Source organism: Mirounga angustirostris, unplaced genomic scaffold (genome assembly GCF_029215605.1).
Source record: "Mirounga angustirostris isolate CCGP_5_RB_7025 unplaced genomic scaffold, mMirAng1.0.hap1 SCAF_7, whole genome shotgun sequence".
Taxonomy (NCBI): Eukaryota; Metazoa; Chordata; class Mammalia; order Carnivora; family Phocidae; genus Mirounga; species Mirounga angustirostris.
In genome coordinates, this window is record NW_026991715.1 from 34916280 (window position 1) to 34935761 (window position 19482).

The window sequence follows — 19482 nt, forward strand, 5'->3', positions numbered from 1 at the left end:
GGAATATTGGTGGACTGTTGGAAAGATAATCACTTTTCATTTCATTTTGTAAATTTATTTTAGTTGTTAGGAAAATTTAAAATCAAGATGAGCTAAAAGTCACGAAGAAAAACAATAAATTCTTCAATCTCCAGGCCCCTCCTACAGAGTAGTTTCTCTAGAATTGCTCTCAGTATTTCTTTTTTTTAATTAAAAAAAATTTTTTTTGAAGATTTTATTTATTTATTTGACAGAGACACAGCAAGAGAGAGGGAACACAAGCAGGGGGAGTGGGAGAGGCAGGGTTCCCCCTGAGCAGGGAGCCCGATGAGATGTGGGGCTTGATCCCTGGACTCGATCCCAGGACTCGATGCCAAGACTCCGGGGTCATGACTTGAGCCAAAGGCAGTTGCTTAACCAACTGAGCCACCCAGGTGCCCCTGCACTCAACTCTGCCTAAGGCCTCCAAAACTAGGGATAGTCCCATTTAATTTCTCCAAAGAACTAACTTCCCATTCTCTGCCTCTGAGATACTTTCCTATCTATGTAGGATGATGAGAGGATCAGAGTATCCACCTCTCCCATTTACATACTGTCACCTGATAACTTCTTTTTTAGTCCTTAACTGACACTTGGCTCTTCTAAATCTTGTACCTAAATGGGATATTATAGAAAAAACCCACTAGTGTGAATATCTCCAATGCAGGAACTTTAGATGTTTCTTGGAACTGCTAACTCAATTGCTCTTTCTTCTAATTTCTGTCATCAAAATTATGGGTGTTCACCTGTGCATTCTTAGTCTGAGTTCATACCACTTTAGGGTTTTTTTTTTTTTTTTGTCATTTTAGTGAGTATTTTAAAAGGAAGGAGGATAACTGAGTGTAGTCAACCTACCTACTTTTCAGTTTCTACCCTTTTGTAGTAATCAATTTTTCAATAATGTGTCTTACATTTTAAAAAATGTCATTTAAACTTACCATTTTTAAATGTAAAATTTTTAGAAACCTCCTTGATCCATTCTTGAGAGCTTCTAGGATCAACTTCAAACAATTTCTCTCAACCTTGCACTTTGGCTAGGACTCAAACCACCCAAAGCTTAAAAGGTGGTCCCAGACAGTTTTAAAACAAAGCAAAGTCCAAAGATCGGTCTTCAGATTCTGAGACTAAAATCTCCACCTATAATTATATACCTCTATACCTTTTGAAATGATTGCTTCAAAAGCAGATCTATGATCTTAATTGTCTAACCAGAGTAAAACTAAGTTTTTGCTCTATGATTGGGAAAGAGAATTTCTCTCTTTTGGGGTTGAAAGTGAAAACAGGTGACCATTGTTGTAGCTGAATAAATCTTGTGAACCTGAGGGAAGGTGGTTTTAGGAGTAAGCCTGCTTTAAATGAAAGTAACATGTTTGTGTTTGTGTACTTATTAAGTACTTTGTGTAAATTATGAGAAACTAGAACTAAATTATGACTTTACCTAATGTGTTCCACCCCAGTATTTTACTTCATTTTCTCCCAGTTCACAGCTGAGTGCTGTGAAGGAAATCTACAGAGGTGACTTCTCGCCCTGTAACAACTATCTATTTGTGCTTCATCTCACGATTTACCCAATTCATATCCTCTGAGGGGAATCCCAAAGTGACTCGTGTATACTTTCCCTTTCCATTACAACCAAAAGAAGGCCAAGTAGTGATGCAATCTTGTTTCAGGTTTTCAATTTTCTCAGAAAGATTAGAAACTCCTGGGAGCCAGGAATCATATCTTGTATTTAAAACAATACTAACAGCATCAGGAACTTTAAAGAGTATAAAACAGTTCTTATGGAAGATAGAATATATTTGTAGTCACTTAAACAAAATTAGTAAAACAACATTTGTTTCTGAAGGACATTGATATTAATGGAATTTAGGTAGCTTTCACCTAACTGAAAATCTCTAGAGACGCATGGTGGCGCTGCAGGATAACATCACGGGGATAAAAAAAACTACACTGGATGATGTTCAGGACACTGTTACCCAGTGCGCACAGAGCAGTGGGAAGACAGAAGGAACACGCCTTCAAGGGGCGAACTACAAGCTACTCAATAGGGTTAAAAGCCATAGGCCTTGGAAGATTTGGTGGACATTATCAGAGGCACGTTTCCCAGAACTGCGAAGAAAAGCTGAAGTGATTCTGCAGGAAGCTTTCCCTAAAAGAACTATGGAGAACGGAAGGGCAGACACTCTGCAGATAAGGCAAGTCCTGCTCCTTTTTGTTTTGCTAGGAATGTCTCAGGCGGGTTCTGAGTCTGGGCGCTTTTCGGTGGCAGAGGAAATGCAGAGTGGGAGTTTTGTAGGCAATTTGGCAAAGGACCTGGGACTAGAAATGGGTGAGCTGTTCTCAAGGGGGGCTCAGGTGGTCTCTAATGATAACAAAAGGCGTTTGCAGCTGGACATAAACACTGGAGATTTGCTTTTAAGCGAATCACTAGACAGGGAGGAGCTCTGTGGCTCCACGGAGCCCTGTGTGTTGCATTTCCAGGTATTAATGAAAAACCCTTTGCAGTTTTTACGGATTGAGCTCCAGGTCAGGGATATAAATGACCACTCTCCTGTCTTCTTAGAAAAAGAAATGCTCCTAGAAATCCCAGAGAATAGTCCTGTTGGTACTGTGTTCTTACTAGAAAGTGCGAAGGATTTAGATGTAGGAATCAACGCTCTAAAGAACTACACAATAAGCCCCAACTCTTATTTCCACATTAAAATGAGAGTCAATCCAGACAATAGGAAATATCCGGAGTTGGTTCTGGACAAGGCACTGGATTATGAAGAGCAGTCCGAGTTCAGTTTCATCCTCACTGCTCTGGATGGCGGGTCTCCCGCCAGGTCCGGGACTGCCTCGGTTCGGGTGGTGGTTGTGGACATTAATGACAATTTCCCTGAGTTTGAGCAGCCATTTTATGAGGTGAAGATTCCAGAGAATAGCATATTGGGCTTAATCATTGTCACCGTTTCCGCTTGGGATTTAGACTCAGGAAAAAATGGAGAAGTATCATATTCTTTTTCCCATGCCTCAGAAGATATTCGCAAGACATTTGAAATTAATCAAAAGTCCGGAGAAATCAGTTTAACGGCATCCATGGATTTTGAAACAATTGAATCATACTCAATAATCATTCAAGCCACAGATGGGGGAGGCCTCTTTGGAAAATCAACAGTCAGAATTCAGGTGATGGATGTGAATGACAATGCTCCTGAAATTGCCGTGTCATCAATTACCAGTCCAGTACCAGAAAATTTGCCTGAGACTGTGGTTATGGTTTTTAGCACACGAGACAGAGACTCTGGGGACAATGGGAGGATGATTTGTTCTATCCCAGAAAACCTCCCTTTCATACTAAAATCTTCTCTTGAGAATTACTACACATTGGAAACGGAGAGACCGCTGGACAGAGAGAGCCAGGCCGAGTACAACATCACCATCACCGTCACTGACCTGGGCACCCCCAGGCTGCAAACCCAGCACCACATGACGGTGACGGTGTCCGACGTGAACGACAACGCGCCGGCCTTCAGCCACACCGCCTACACCCTGCGGGTGCGCGAGAACAACAGCCCCGGCCTGCACATCGGCCGCGTGAGCGCCGCGGACAGAGACGCGGGCGCCAACGCGCAGGTCACCTACTCGCTGCTGCCGCCGCACGACCCGCGGCTGCCCCTGGCCTCGCTGGTGTCCCTCAACGCGGCCACCGGGCAGCTGTTCGCGCTCAGCTCCCTGGACTTCGAGGCGCTGCGCGCGTTCGAGTTCCGCGTGGGCGCGGCCGACCGCGGCTCGCCGGCGCTCAGCAGCCAGGCGCTGGTGCGCGTGCTGGTGGGGGACGCCAACGACAACGCGCCCTTCGTGCTGTACCCGCCGCAGAACGGCTCGGCGCGCTGCCCCGAGCTGGTGCCCAGGGCGGCCGAGGCGGGCTACCTGGTGACCAAGGTGGTGGCGGTGGACGGCGACTCGGGCCAGAACGCCTGGCTGGCGTACCAGCTGCTCAGGGCCACGGAGCCCGGGCTGTTCGGCGTGTGGGCGCACAACGGCGAGGTGCGCACGGCCAGGCCGCTGAGCGCGCGCGACGCCGTCCGGCACAGGCTGCTGGTGCTGGTCAAGGACAACGGCGAGCCGCCGCTGTCGGCCAGCGTCACGCTGCACGTGCTGCTGGTGGACGGCTTCTCGCAGCCCTACCTGCCGCTCCCGGCCGCGCCGGCGGCCGAGGCCCGGGCCGACCCGCTCACCGTCCACCTGGTGGTGGCCTTGGCGTCGGTGTCGTCGCTCTTGCTGGTGGTGGTGCTGGGGTTCGTGGCGGTGCGGCTGGGCAGGAGGAGCCGGGCCGCGGCGGGGGGCGGCTGCTCGCTGCCCGAGGGCCCCTTCGCGGGCCACCTGCTGGACGTCAGCGGCGCGGGGACCCTGTCGCACAGCTACCAGTACGAGGTGTGTCTGACGGGAGACTCAGGGACCGGTGAGTTCAAGTTCTTGAAGCCCATTATCCCCAACCTCCCACCCCAGTGCCCTGGGAAAGAATCAGAAGAAAATCCTACCTCCCACCTTAGCTTTGGGTTCAATATGTAGAGACCACAATTAAGTTTCATATTCTATATGTGCCATTTTTTCATGCCACTTCTAAATCAATGTTATTTCCCCCAATTTGTGTGTATTTTAAATTGTATTCGGTGTACTTTTGTATTTCCACAAATTCTACCCGTCTTTACTTTTAAGTGAATGTTATCTTTATTTGTGCTAGTAATTAGATGGTACTTTATTCTGTATCCAGGTCTCTATGGGTGGTTTGCCTCCTTAAGTAACATCACCACATCACTTTGTCCATGGCCCTCTCTCCAGTTGAACTTTCATCCACAAGTATGCTTTTGGCAAAATAAAGCAGACCACTTTCAAAGTATTTCAAGTGTTCAAGTATTTCTTCATATCTTTTTTTTTCTTGTCATTTTTCTTGTTGGGTAGTAACAGTTGCTATTCAGAAATGTCATTTTTCCTCCTTTAAATTCACTGCATTTTTAATTAACACTTAAAAATGTTTATTGCTGTTGAAAATACACCTGAAAAATCATGTCCTATAATAGAACTGTAAGTGTAATCACCTTGTTAGAAAGGGCCAGAGGCAATTTTGTTAACATCCCTTCTTTATTCATCCTGGAGAGTGATTGTGAAGGCACATCAATATTGTGGCTACCCAGAAAGTTTTGGAATATGAAGTTATAATTTTTCAGATTTCTTGCTGATATTACAAAGCTATAATGTAATCCACTTAAATCCATCTGAATAATAATTTGTATAGTATAAAGTGGACTTAATGCTAATGTTTATAACTTTTACCTTCTGTGTATATATATGTATATACTTACATATACACACATATAATACATATACATGTATATATAAATACATACATATAGTGCCCAGTGGGAACTGATAGAAATAGTAGGCACTAATTTCTAAACTTAAGGGGTGCCTGGGTGGTTCAGTCGATTAAGCATCCAACTCTTGATTTTGGCTCAGGTCATGATCTCAGGGTTGTGAGATCGAGCCCTCTGTTGGGCTCTGCACTGAGCATGGAGCCTGCTTGGGATTCTCTCTCTACTTCTTCTGCTTCCCCCGCCCCCGCCACGTGTACTCTCTTCTCTCTCTTAAAACAAAAAACAAAAAACCAAAAACCTTGAAAGATGACAGCCAACGGAAAAATTATGTTGTATATATTATATAATACATGAGCATAATAGAAATGTTTTATAAATCTTAGCTTTTTTGGGATGAAATCTAAAATTGCCCATATTATTCCATTCTCCTTAATTTTCAAGTGTGGTTATGATTCACTAAATTGATTTCATGACCCTACTAATGGGTAGCAATCCAAAGTGTGAAAACCCCTTTTCTCAGAGATAAATGTAGGTATATGTAGGGCATTGAGAAGTATCAAAAGATAATCCTTTAAGGTTCTAACTTTTTAAAAAAATTTCAAACCATTGTAAGAGGAAGTTTTGTCTCATGTAACACGGGCACCAACCAACTACTCTTGACTTTAGTGATCTGGCTACATTACAGAAGAAAAGGCCTTCATGATTGGGGCAAGAGTTTTCCAGTGAATCTCCAATAAGCCCAAAGTCTATATGTTGTGGAAGGAAACTGTAGAGGAACAAAATGAGTGAGGGTATAGAGGAAAGGAAGTATGTGTGTGTGAGAGTAAGCACATGAAAGATGAAATGTGGGTGCCTGGGTGGCTCAGATGCTTAAGCATCTGCCTTTGGCTCAGATCATGATCTTGGGGCCCTAGGATGGAGCCCCACATCAGGCTCCTGGCTCAGTGGGGAGTCTGCTTCTCCCTCTCCCTCTGCCCCTATCCCCTTGCTCATGCTCTCTCTCTCAGTATCTCTCTGTCTCAAATGAATAAATAAAATCTTTACCAAAAAAAAAAAAAGATGAAATGGGTGAGGGTAAGGAGTATGATGGCTCTTTTGCCTCTAGTACCACAGACTAGAATCGCTGCCAGAAAGTGCCTCTTCAATAACTTTAAAAACTTTATCTTAACACTGTAGTGAGGGTAGGTATTAGTTAGTTAATAATGTCAGAAAGTAGAATTTCTTGCTGTAGCATATCCCAAATAATCTAATGTCTGCACTTTCTGAAAGCTGAAATTTCACTACCAGTTCTTCTGAACTGCATGGAGTGATTATTCTTTGAATTCAAGAAAAATGGAGGGAACAGAAGTTTGTCCATGCAGGCTAATTAAATTCTAATTTTCTATCTTTAGAAGTGGAACTAGGAGCAAGTTCGTTCCCCCCCTAAATGAAAAGCTGCTTTACAGAGAGAATGAAAATTCATATGAAATCCATGAATCAAAGTAAAGTATTAAGATTACCTCCTGCCTTTACTGCAGTTAGTAGGGAAAAGATGTATGATCACTAGCTTAAAAAGATAAAAAGCGTTATAGCACCTTAGCGTGCCAGACAAGATGCATAGACTACTGAAGGTGAAAAATAAAAATGGCCACTTGGTGCGCACCAGAATAGCCATAATCAAAAAGACAGTAATAACTGTTGGGATGTATGCAGAGAAATTGCTGCAGGTTGGAAGGAATGTGAAATGGCGTATTTGTTTGAAAACAGTTTGGCAGTTCCTCAAAATGTCAAACATATAGTTACCTTATGATGCAGAAATTCAACTCCTATGTATCTATTCAAAAGAAATAAAAGCACAATTCACAGTGAATTGTGTAAGACTGTTGAATCACAGACCTGTACCTCTGAAACAAATAATACATTATATGTTAAAAAAGAAAGAAGATAGTAGGAAGGGAAAAATGAAGGGGGGGGAAATCGGAGGGGGAGACGAACCATGAGAGACTATGGACTCTGAGAAACAAACTGAGGTTTCTAGAGGGGAGGGGGTGGGGGGATGGGTTAGCCCGGTGATGGGTATTAAAGAGGAAGCACTGAGTGTTATACGCAAACAATGAATCATGGAACACTACATCAAAAACTAATGATGATGTAATGTATGGTGATTAACATAATAAAAAAGGAAATAAAAGCATATGTTCACACATGCACAAAAACTGTATACATGCAGTTTAGTAGCATTATTCATAATATTACCAAAAGTGGAGACACCCCAAATGTCCGTCAACTGATGAATGGATAAAATATGGTGTCTCCATACAATGGGATTGTTATTATTCAACACCAAAGTGGAAAGAAGTACTGATACAGACTACAACATGGACAAACCTCAAAACATTACTCTATGTGAAAGAAGCCAGTTGCAAAATATCTTACATTGTGTGATCCCATCTAAAGGAAATGTTCTGGACAGGCAAATCTATAGGGATAGAAAGCAGATTAGTAGTTGCCTACAGCTGTAGGGAGGGTAGGGGATAGAGAGTGGCTAACGAGTAAGAGGCTTCTTTTTGGCATGATGTTCTGAAATTAGACTGTGGTGATAATTGCACAAATCTGGAAATATACTAAAACCCATTGCATTGTACACTTTATTTTTTAAAGATTTTATTTATTTATTTTAGAGAGAGAGCACAAGTGGGGGGGAGGGACAGAGGGAGAGGGAGAGAATCTCAAGCAGATTCTGCACTGAGCACGGAGTCCTATGTGGAGCTTGATCTCATGACCCCCAAGATCATGACCTGAAACTGCTCTTGTAAAGGTGACTGAAGTTTTCTGTAAAAGTTGGGTAAGGTTATATTGCTGAACAAAGCAATATAACTACCCAATGGCTTGTAAAAGTGTGTATCTCCTTCAATAGTTCAAAAGTGTGTATCTCCTTCTAACAGTAAATGACTGGGTAGAGGAGCCAACTTTGCTCATTACAATCCTTCCAGAACCAAATTTTGTTGCAAGTAACTGCAATGTCATAATCTGCATGACTGTAGCCTCATCACTGCCACATCTAGGTTCTAGTTGGCTGGGAGGGAGGAAACCCATCCAGATGTCTTCTATTCTAGACCTAGGAATGGCAAACAAAAATTCTGTTCACAATATTAGTGAGAACTTAATTCAATTCAATACCTAACTACAAGGAAGACTGGGACAGGCAATCTATGAGTAGTCATGTGCCTGCATACAATGCTATTACTGTAAAGGGAACAGATTTTGGCAGGTATCTATTAGAACCCTCCACAATGACCATCCTCTTAATCCAATCAACCATTTTAACGTCCATTTTGGGGGGGCGGTTTCTGAAGCATTTACTACCATTGATCTTCCTCATCTCCTTGAAATGCTATTTGCTTTTGGTTTCATTATTCTGAACCCAGGGCCTTCTTTGTCTTTTTTTTTTATAAAGATTTTATTTATTTATTCATGACAGAGAGAGAGAGAGAGAGGCAGAGGGAGAAGCAGGCTCCCCGCAGAGCAGGGAGCCCGACGCGGGACTCGATCCCGGGACCCTGGGATCATGACCTGAGCCGAAGGCAGACGCTCAACCATCTGAGCCACCCAGGCGCCCCCCTTCTTTGTCTTTTTAAAGATACTTTATTTCCTCTTTCCTCTAGTGAAGATGTTTTTTTTTCAGAGTTCTATGCTGAGCCTCTTCAATTGTTACCTGACATACTTTTGCCTGGTTATCTTAGAGTTTTCACAGTTTCATTTACCATATATATGCTGGTGAAACCCAAAGTCCATATCTTCCCCAGTTTATATCCTATGCTTCAGTTATATATGTACATACATACTACTCTACATAGGCACATGCATGTGAGAACACACATACATATATCCCAGAGGCACTTACCTCAATATCAGCATATCCAAAATTGACTTCATCTTTTTTCACTTCAATCATTTTTGTTCCTCAGTGTTCCTTGTCTTAGAAAATGACATGACTATCCATCCAGTTGTCCAATCCAGAGGCGTGTTAATCATCCTCGTGTCTTTCCTCTTTTTCTCCCCATGCAACCCATCAGTCACCAGATCCTAAGTCTCTTTCTAATCATCCCTCTTCTCTCCATCCACACCAGCATTACCCTTAACTGGGCTACCATTATCTCCTAACTGGTGTCTCTAATTCCAGTCATTCCTCCTGAAATAGATTCTCTATACTTCTTCTAAACTGATTTTTTAAAAATGCAGGTGAAATCATGTTAATCAAATGTTTAAAATCCTACGTCATATTTTAGTTACCCATAAAATAAAAATTTTAATTTGTGATACAACCTCTATAATCATTTATGTCCTCACCCTTTTTTTCCCAGTCTCATTTTTAAATTCTTCCCTTCTGTCGTTTAAAGTTCAAGGCATATTTAGCTTCTCTCTGTTCTTCAAAATGTCTGCCTGAAACACTCCTCCTCCTGTCAGATCACAACTTACAGCTTACTACCTTAGGAAAGCTTTTACTCTGTTCAAAAATCTGAGCTAGATTTTATTTATTTTTTAATAGATACTTAATTAGCACTTACTAAGAACTTTGTAAATATTAGTTCATTAGATTCCTGTGATAATAATCCTATAATCTTACCATTTTCACCCCTATTTTACCGGTAAGGAAACAGGCTATGTAATTGTAATGTAGTATCTCCAAGACTGAAGACAGTGAGTAGTAGAACTAGGAATCTAAATGGAAATATTTTGGTTCCAGAATCCATGTTCATGTGCTATGCTGCCTCCTAGGTACAAGATGGCTCTTCTAGATATTTCTGTATTACTCTTTTTTTTTTTTAAGATTTTATTTATTTATTTATTTATTTGATAAAGAGAGAGAGAGAAACAGCATGAGAGGCGAGAGGGTCAGAGGGAGAAGCAGGCTCCCCGCCGAGCCAGGAGCCCGATGTGGGGCTCGATCCCAGGACTCCGGGACAATGACCTGAGTCGAAGGCAGTCGCCCAACCAACTGAGCCACCCAGGCGGCCTGTATTACTCTTTACTTATGCATACATTGTGAAATATTTCAATTACTTGTCTGCCAAATTTTTAGCCAGTGAACTCCATAAAGGCAAGGATTAAATCTATCTTATTTATTCCATATTCTTACATGGGTGTTTAAAAAATCTGTAAGTGAAAAAAGTAATGACATTACTAACTATAATGACTGAATTCAAAAGTATTTACAAGAGTGGAGGAGAGCATATATTTGAAATTTTCAAGAAATGGCCTAGGGGCACCAGGGTGGCTCAGTTGGTTAAGCATCTGCCTTTGGCTCAGGTCATGATGTTAGAGTCCTGAGATCCATCCCCTCCTTGGCTCCCTACTCAGCAGCGAGTCTGCTTCTCCCTCTGCCTCTGTGATCTCTCTCTCTCAAATAAATAATTAAACATCTTTTTAAAAAAGTTACTTAAAAAAGAAATGGTCTAAATAAAATATTATTTCTTCAGTTCAGGACATATTTCTTCAGTTCAGAACAACTGCCCCCCCCCCAAACCTCTTCAGTTCAGGACAGCTTAATAGAGTCTTGTCAGCATTCAAAACAGCACAAATTACATGCCCTGTATAGATCTTGTTTGGATCCTGATTCAAACCAACCAACACTAAAAAACATTTTAGAGAAAAATGAGGAAAACCAAATACAGACTGGGTATAAGTTCAAGGAATTATTGCTAACTTTGTTGATTGTAATAGTGGTACTATTATATTTTAAAGTCTTTCTCTATTAGAGATACTTGGTGAAGTATTTAGAGGTAAAGATATATGATGTCCGGGATTTGCTTTAAAATACTTCAGCTGTATTAATGAATTATTTGTTCAAAGAAAAAAAAAAAATTTTACTGAAAAAAAGTCATAGAAACACATGGTGGCGCTGTAGGATAAGATGAAATTAGTGCATGGACAACACTGTGGGCTTCGTCATTCAGGGGAACAGAGACCAATCCAAGCCACTGAAAAGAGAGGTAGTAAAGGAGCTTCATCTACTAAAGTTGCTGGAGGGCTATATACCCTCCGGGGGGGAGGTTCTTATTTTTTAAAAATTGAGTTTCAGCTTCCAAAATCAGGGCTGAAAATCTTTTTTGCAAAAGAGGCTGCTGGAAGGAACCATGGAGATCAAAGTGGAGCTAGCTCTGCGGAAAAGGCAAGTCCTGATTTTCTTTGTTTTGCTGGGATTATCTCAGGCAGGTCCTGAATCTGTGCGATATTCTGTGGCAGAGGAAACAGAAGTTGGTTCTTTTGTGGCCAATCTTGCAAGGGATCTAGGGCTTGGGGTGGAGGAGCTATCATCACGGGAGGCCCGGGTAGTGTCGGATGATAACGAAAAGCACTTACAACTTGATTTACTGACGGGGGATTTGCTCCTAAATGAGAAACTGGACCGAGAAGAGCTCTGTGGCTCCACTGAGCCCTGTGTGCTGCATTTTCAGATGGTATTAGAAAACCCTTTACAGTTTTTTCGGGCTGAACTGCATGTCAAAGACATAAATGATCACTCCCCTATGTTTCTAGACAAGCAAATACTTATTAAAATATCAGAAAGTACCAGTATTGGAGCCATATTCCTAATGGAGAGTGCCCAAGATTTGGATGTAGGAACGAACAGTCTCCAAAACTACACAATTAGCCCCAATTCTCATTTCTACATTAAAATCCGAGACAACGGTGATGGAAAGTTGTACCCAGAACTGGTCCTGGACAGAGCATTAGATCATGAGGAGGAGTCTGAGCTCACATTAACACTCACAGCACTGGATGGTGGATCTCCACCCAGGTCTGGAACAACTTTGGTTCTCATCAAGGTCTTGGACATCAATGACAATGCCCCTCAGTTTGCTCAGAGGCTCTATGAAGTGCATGTTCTGGAGGACACACCTGTTGGGGCCTGGATTATCACCATTTTTGCTAATGATTTGGATGCAGGAAATTATGGGAAAATATCATACACATTTTTGCATGCATCAGAAGATATTCGTAAAACATTTGAAATCAATCCAGTATCTGGGGAAGTTCATTTGAGATCATGCCTGGATTTTGAAGTAATACAGTTCTACACTATAAATATTCAGGCAACAGATGGTGGGGGTCTTTCAGAAGAATGTACTCTTCTGGTTAAAGTAATAGATATAAATGATAATCCACCAGAAGTGACCATCTCATCATTTACGAAGTCAATTCCAGAGAACGCCCCAGAGACTTTGGTTGCTCTTTTTAGCGTCCGAGACCAAGACGCTGGAGACAATGGAAAGATGATTTGCTCTATACCAGATAATCTGCCGTTCCTTCTGAAACCGACTTTCAAGAACTTTTACACCCTAGTAACAGAGAGACCGCTGGACAGAGAGAGCCAGGCCGAGTACAACATCACCATCACCGTCACTGACCTGGGCACCCCCAGGCTGCAAACCCAGCACCACATGACGGTGACGGTGTCCGACGTGAACGACAACGCGCCGGCCTTCAGCCACACCGCCTACACCCTGCGGGTGCGCGAGAACAACAGCCCCGGCCTGCACATCGGCCGCGTGAGCGCCGCGGACAGAGACGCGGGCGCCAACGCGCAGGTCACCTACTCGCTGCTGCCGCCGCACGACCCGCGGCTGCCCCTGGCCTCGCTGGTGTCCCTCAACGCGGCCACCGGGCAGCTGTTCGCGCTCAGCTCCCTGGACTTCGAGGCGCTGCGCGCGTTCGAGTTCCGCGTGGGCGCGGCCGACCGCGGCTCGCCGGCGCTCAGCAGCCAGGCGCTGGTGCGCGTGCTGGTGGGGGACGCCAACGACAACGCGCCCTTCGTGCTGTACCCGCCGCAGAACGGCTCGGCGCGCTGCCCCGAGCTGGTGCCCAGGGCGGCCGAGGCGGGCTACCTGGTGACCAAGGTGGTGGCGGTGGACGGCGACTCGGGCCAGAACGCCTGGCTGGCGTACCAGCTGCTCAGGGCCACGGAGCCCGGGCTGTTCGGCGTGTGGGCGCACAACGGCGAGGTGCGCACGGCCAGGCCGCTGAGCGCGCGCGACGCCGTCCGGCACAGGCTGCTGGTGCTGGTCAAGGACAACGGCGAGCCGCCGCTGTCGGCCAGCGTCACGCTGCACGTGCTGCTGGTGGACGGCTTCTCGCAGCCCTACCTGCCGCTCCCGGCCGCGGCGGCGGCCGAGGCCCGGGCCGACCCGCTCACCGTCCACCTGGTGGTGGCCTTGGCGTCGGTGTCGTCGCTCTTGCTGGTGGCGGTGCTGGGGTTCGTGGCGGTGCGGCTGGGCAGGAGGAGCCGGGCCGCGGCGGGGGGCGGCTGCTCGCTGCCCGAGGGCCCCTTCGCGGGCCACCTGCTGGACGTCAGCGGCGCGGGGACCCTGTCGCACAGCTACCAGTACGAGGTGTGTCTGACGGGAGGATCTGGGACCGGTGAGTTCAAGTTCTTGAAGTCCATTATCCCCAGCCTTCCAGTCCCTGACACTGGTAGAAATGTAGGGGTAAATGAGAACTTTAGGAATAGTTTTGGATTCAACATTCAATAAAATAATTTATTTTAAACTTTGAATCTTTTGTTATTCTTGACAACGTGTGGATACTTTTTTGCTAATCTGTAATGGATATTAGGTTGTACTATAATTGCATGCATTATCATTTCTCGCGCTCTCCTCACAAATCTTTATGAGCGGCCATAATGAAGTGGAAATGTAATCTGTGTGTTGTCTGTTTTTTTTTTTTTTTTAATTGTTTGGCCAAAAATGTTATATTAACGGAGTTGTTGCTAATTTTTTGTTGTGATAATGGCATTGTTAGGCAAGACAATGTTACTAATTATTTGGAGATACAAACTGCAGTATTAAGAGCGAATGCCACAATATATGTAACTTACTTCTAGGTATTTTATCAAAGCAGAAACAAAAATAAAAAATGCTTTTGGATCTGGGTGGAAGTATATTGGATTTTTGTTGTACTATTCACTTCGCACATTTTCATCATAAAGTGTAAAAAAAAGATAACTCTCCATATTTAGTACTAGGAAACCTTATTTACTTGCTTTTTGTCTTATAGTGTTTTTCAAAAATTCACTGTGACAACATAAAAGTGATCGTTTTGAAAATTATTGATTTCTTAAGTATTTTTCCTTTGTTGTTGTTATGCTCTATGGGGAAGGAAATTTATAATGCTGTGGGCCTTGATACGGCTATTTTGTTTTCTTCGATACCCTGTTTACTAGTTTAAATTTCTATTATTTTATATTGTTCATGACTTAACTAGAACGTAGTTCATGGTGTCATTCTGAGTAAAATAACTATCAGAAGAGTACATATAAAAACTTCTTAAATTGAAATGAAAATTCAGAATGTTAAAGAAATGAATTAGGTTCACTTTTCCATTGATTTGTAATCCTTAATATTTTGTGGCCTCTCTCTGATATCCAAAAGAAGGAATGGGTCTGTATTTATAGTTTATAGATATCTTAGGGTGTTACAGATTATGTCCCTAATACTTAAGTAGACAGTTTAATGGAAGATTATAGGTAGAGATTTTCATAGCTATAATGTAGCATGGATATATAACTAGTGTGCCTTACATTTTGTAATTTTTCTCATAAAATTAGATATTATAGGCTAGATGATGCAATAAAATAGAATTTGACATTGAGAAATGGGTGCAACAAATTCCAATTTCCCTAGGAATCTTTTTTTTTTCTTCATGAAATTTGTACTGGTTTTATTTTGTGTTGCAGTAGATACTTACTGGCTGTGAGAATTTCATATAAATAGATATTTAAACAATAAAATCTTGAAAAAGAATGTTTGGGCCCTCTTAATCCCTCAGACTCATAAGAAGTAAATCTTATGCTTCTTATGCACTAATAAGAATAGATAAGAACAGGGGCGCCTGGGTGGCTCAGTGTCTGCCTTCGGCTCAGGTCATGATCCTGGACTTCGAGTCCAGGATCGAGTCCCACATCGGGCTCCCTGCTCAGCGGGGAGTCTGCTTCTCCCTCTGACCCTCCCCCCTCTCATGCTTTCTCTCTCTCTCATCCTCTCTCTCTGTCTCATCCTCTCTCTCTCTCAAATAAATAAATAAAAATCTAAAAAAAAAAAAAAGAATAGATAAGAACAGGGGCACCTGGGTGGCTCCGTTGGTTTGACATAAGACTCTTGATTTCAGCTAGGTCATCATCTCAGGGTCCAGGGATCAAGCCCCATGTCAGGCTCTGCGCTCAGCAGGGAATCTGCTTGAAGATTCTCTCCCTCTCCTCTTTCTCCCTCGGCCCCTCCCCACTCTCTCTCTCTCTCAAATAAATAAACATTTTTAAAAAGAATAGATAGGGGCGCCTGGGTGGCTCAGTTGGTTAAGTGACTGCTTTGGGCTCAGGTCATGATCCTGGAGTCCCTGGATCCAGTCCCGCATGGAGTCCCTCATCGGGCTCCCTGCTCAGTGGGGAGTCTGTTTCTCCCTCTGACCCTCCCCCTCTTGTGCTCTCTCTCTCTCATTCTCTCCCTCTCAATTAAATAAGTAAAATCTTTTTTAAAAAGAAAAGAATAGAGAAAAACAGAATATCCTATTTGAATAATTTAGGAAGAGACTTGTAGACTACCCTATAGAACAGAATCCAGGGTCAAATCCTCTTATATAACAGAATGTGGTTGTGAAAGAGGAGTTGTCAAAATCACTGGGTTTAGGGGCAAGACATATCACTTAGCAAATGTTATTGGGAAAATTGGCTCACTATATAAAGAAAATCCTCATCTCATGCCATATAAAAATAAACTTTCTACGGATCTAAGAGGTGAAGTTAAAGTATCTTAATTGAGAAAATGTAATAAACCTAGGTAAAAATATCTTTATAATCTTACTATCAGTTTGAATTTCTTAAAGCTTTATACAAACAATAAAGATAAAAATTGACAAATATTACTACCTCAAAACCAGAAGATAACATAGGCAAGCCAGAAGGCAGGGAGAAGCTACTTGGAGCAGTTCAACTGAGAAGGATTAATATTCAGATGATTCAAGTAACTGTTGCAGATTAGCAAAAATCAAAAAGTCAGAGAGCCAGTAAGGTTTTTTTTAAAGGATAAAAGGGAAAGGAAATTCAAAAAAGGGAAAACGAAGTCTGAAAAGAACATGAAATGATGCTTGACCTCATTAGTTGGTGAAAAACATACTAAAATAAGACACTACTTTATACCCATAGCATTAGTAAAGATGAGACATTTGCATAATATCAAGTGGAGCAATAGGAAATCACATGTACAGCCCACCTTGAGAGATTTTTAATTGTATTTAGTGAAATTTAGAGTGAACATACCCTGTGATCCAGCAATTCTACTTTGGGGTATATAAGCCAGAAAATTCTTTTTTTTTTTTTAATTGAAGTATAGTTGACACACAATGTTATATTAGTTTCAAGTGTATAAGCCAAATAATTTCTTTCACAGCTTCACAAATGATATGCATAAGAATGTTCATCTTGGGAGAGCAAAGAATAGGAGTCAACCCTACATATCCATCAGTAAAGCAACTGGTAACTGAAATGTGGAAAATGTTTCTGAAGGTGTATTATGCAGTATTATCAAAAGGAGTGAACTAGGTGTATATAAAACCACGTGGATAAATCCCAAATGTTTTAAAAGGAAGAAAGATACTAAGATTTATAGTACAGTGCTGTATATGTCCATATAATACATAATATCTTATATTTGTACAAATATATAAATAAACATATTGGGAGGAGAGAAGGAACAGATGTGGGAAAGAAGTTGTGTTTATATATAGGAGAATAAAGAATGCAGAGAGAAGTGGGAGCTATACCAATGTCAATGACAGAAATTGTCTCTTTGAAGAGACTGTTTAAGTTGATTGCAGCATTATAGGGTTGATTTAGCATTGATCAGTTGAAGTTGGTAAAAAATGCATATTATTTCTCTATCTTCTTGAGATCAATTGCCCATACTCTAGAAAGCTAAGAGTTTACTTGTAATTTTGAGACAAGTCTCATTGAGACTTATTTGTAGTAAGGATGGTACAGATTGTGTAGACCCATGCTTCCATTGAAAACAATTAGCTGATAAGACACTAATATATTATCAGGTCACAATTAATGTCTAAGGGTAATCCAGAGAGATAAATGAGCTTAAAATCTACTTTTTCCCTAGAATATTTGGAATCCTGGGAAGTGTAAACCTCTATTTTGATGGTTTATATAATAAGGGAGGAAATAAAAGCATAACAAAGTAAAGTTCATAGAAGACCCTTGCATTAATAAATATGGATCCCTAAGAACTACTCCTTCAAGGTGAAAGTAAACGGGAAATGGATGAACTCTTGTGTGGAATTTCAGCCCTGAATTTGATTTTTTAGCACTGAACTTGATTTAACATAGTTGTTGACAAACGTAGTGCTTCCAGATTCTGATGGAACCAAATGCAGGCCTTCTATAAAAGAAAGTTCAACCTAAGGCTAAAAATATTCATATAAATAAGTTTTATATTCTTAACTTGACCACAAAGATAGCTGAATACACAAGGAAACATGACACCATGAGTGAGAGCCAACAGAAAAAAAATCAGAATACAGAAATATACTTCAAACATTTTAATTAGCAGACATAATCTAATAATATGCTAAACACTTTAATTGAAATAAAAGTTATGCTTAAAGATGTAAAGAGAATAAGAAATGTGATAGAATATTAAAGAACCAAATAGGGGCACCTGGGTGGCTCAGTCAGTTGGGCATCTGCCTTCGGCTCAGGTCATGATCCCAGGGTCCTGGGTTTAAGCCCTGCATCGAGGTCTCTGATCAGCTGAGAGCTTGCTTCTCTCCCCCAAGCCCTGCCTGCCGCTCCCCTGCTTGTGCTCTCTCTGTGTCAAATAAATGAATAAAATCTTGAGGGGAAAAAAAAAGAACCAAATAGAACTCCTAGATCTAAAAAATATAACCAAAACTTAAATTCAATCAAAATTGAATAAAAGGTTTAATGAGAAAGTAGATATAACTGAATAAATAATTTGTGAAGTGAAAGGTCAGAATATATCTAGCATACAGCTGAGAGAATTTGGAAGATGAAAAAATATGGAGGAGATGGTTAGAAATATAGGACAGAGTAAAAAGTTTAAGACAGGATCAGAAGCAATATTTGAAAAATATTGTAGGGTCACCTGGCTGGCTCAGTCATTGGAGCATGCAACTCTTAATCTCAGGGTCATGAATTCAAACCCCATGTTGGGCGTGGAACCTACTTAAAAAAAAATTCATATATATATATATGAGATTTTTCCAGAATTGATTAAAATGTCAACACACAGATTCAAGAGACTCAGATAAACCTGACAGGATAAATAAAAGATAAACATGCCTGGAAACATCATTGTGTAGTTTCAAAAAGCCAAAAACAAAGAGAATTTTTTAAATGAAAAGGCATACGGAAAAGACATATAATCTTTAAACACATGGCAGTTAGACAGACAGCTATGTTCCATGCTGACAATTTCTCAACAGTAGCACTGGAAATTAAAAGCAAGATATCTTCAATATGCTGAAAGAAATTAGAAAATCTTCCTGCCTTAAGAGTCATCAAATGAGAGAATCAAATGAGAGATATCAATTTGGCTTTAAATTAAACAAGATCATAGGAGAGAAGTGGTGTGAAGACATTTGATTTCTCAAATATAACTTCTTACAGTTTTACTCGGTCTATCCTTTGCCACAATTCTGGGTCTAGGAGTTTGACCTATCTCTGTTTCTAGCCTTCTTCTTCTCTGGTGACATTCACTTATACTCTAGTCTTAGTTACCTAAGACCATGGCCACTTTCTGGAGATGGTAGTCTCTTAGAGCTACATCATCTCTGAAATCACAAAATCAAGCATACTCCTCTTAATTTACAACTTACCTTCTTTCTTGAAGGGCTCCAACCACCACTTATACCAATAAATCCTAAATTTGTCTCTGCAGCTCAAACTTCTTTTCTCAATTTCATTTATGTAATGGGAGATCATTTATATAACTATTTATATGGGATGCTCTATGGACAATTCAAACTCAACATGTTTTAAATTTAAATGCTCCCTTCCTTAAAACTAAACATCCTTTCCAGCTCTATACTTCTTCCTCTCTTCTCCTTT

The 19482-nt window shown here is 41.6% G+C and overlaps 2 protein-coding genes across 2 annotated transcripts; both read left to right on the forward strand.

Moving 5' to 3' along the window:
* The first annotated feature begins 126 nt into the window (after positions 1–126).
* On the forward strand, positions 127–4915 carry LOC123842290 (protocadherin beta-11-like). The gene has a single exon (XM_045871654.3). The coding sequence runs from the start codon at positions 1924–1926 to the stop codon at positions 4570–4572; it is 2649 nt and encodes an 882-aa protein (XP_045727610.3). The 5' UTR covers positions 127–1923; the 3' UTR covers positions 4573–4915.
* Positions 4916–10753: 5838 nt separating this feature from the next.
* On the forward strand, positions 10754–15230 carry LOC123841752 (protocadherin beta-14-like). Its single transcript, XM_045871270.3, has one exon. It carries the CDS (start codon positions 11492–11494, stop codon positions 13886–13888), a length of 2397 nt encoding a protein of 798 aa, XP_045727226.3. The 5' UTR covers positions 10754–11491; the 3' UTR covers positions 13889–15230.
* Positions 15231–19482: the final 4252 nt, after the last annotated feature.

Coding starts and splice junctions, on each gene's coding strand:
- LOC123842290 (XM_045871654.3), top strand. CDS start 1,924: ATGGTGGCGCTGCAGGATAACATCACGGGGATAAAAAAAACTACACTG.
- LOC123841752 (XM_045871270.3), top strand. CDS start 11,492: ATGGAGATCAAAGTGGAGCTAGCTCTGCGGAAAAGGCAAGTCCTGATT.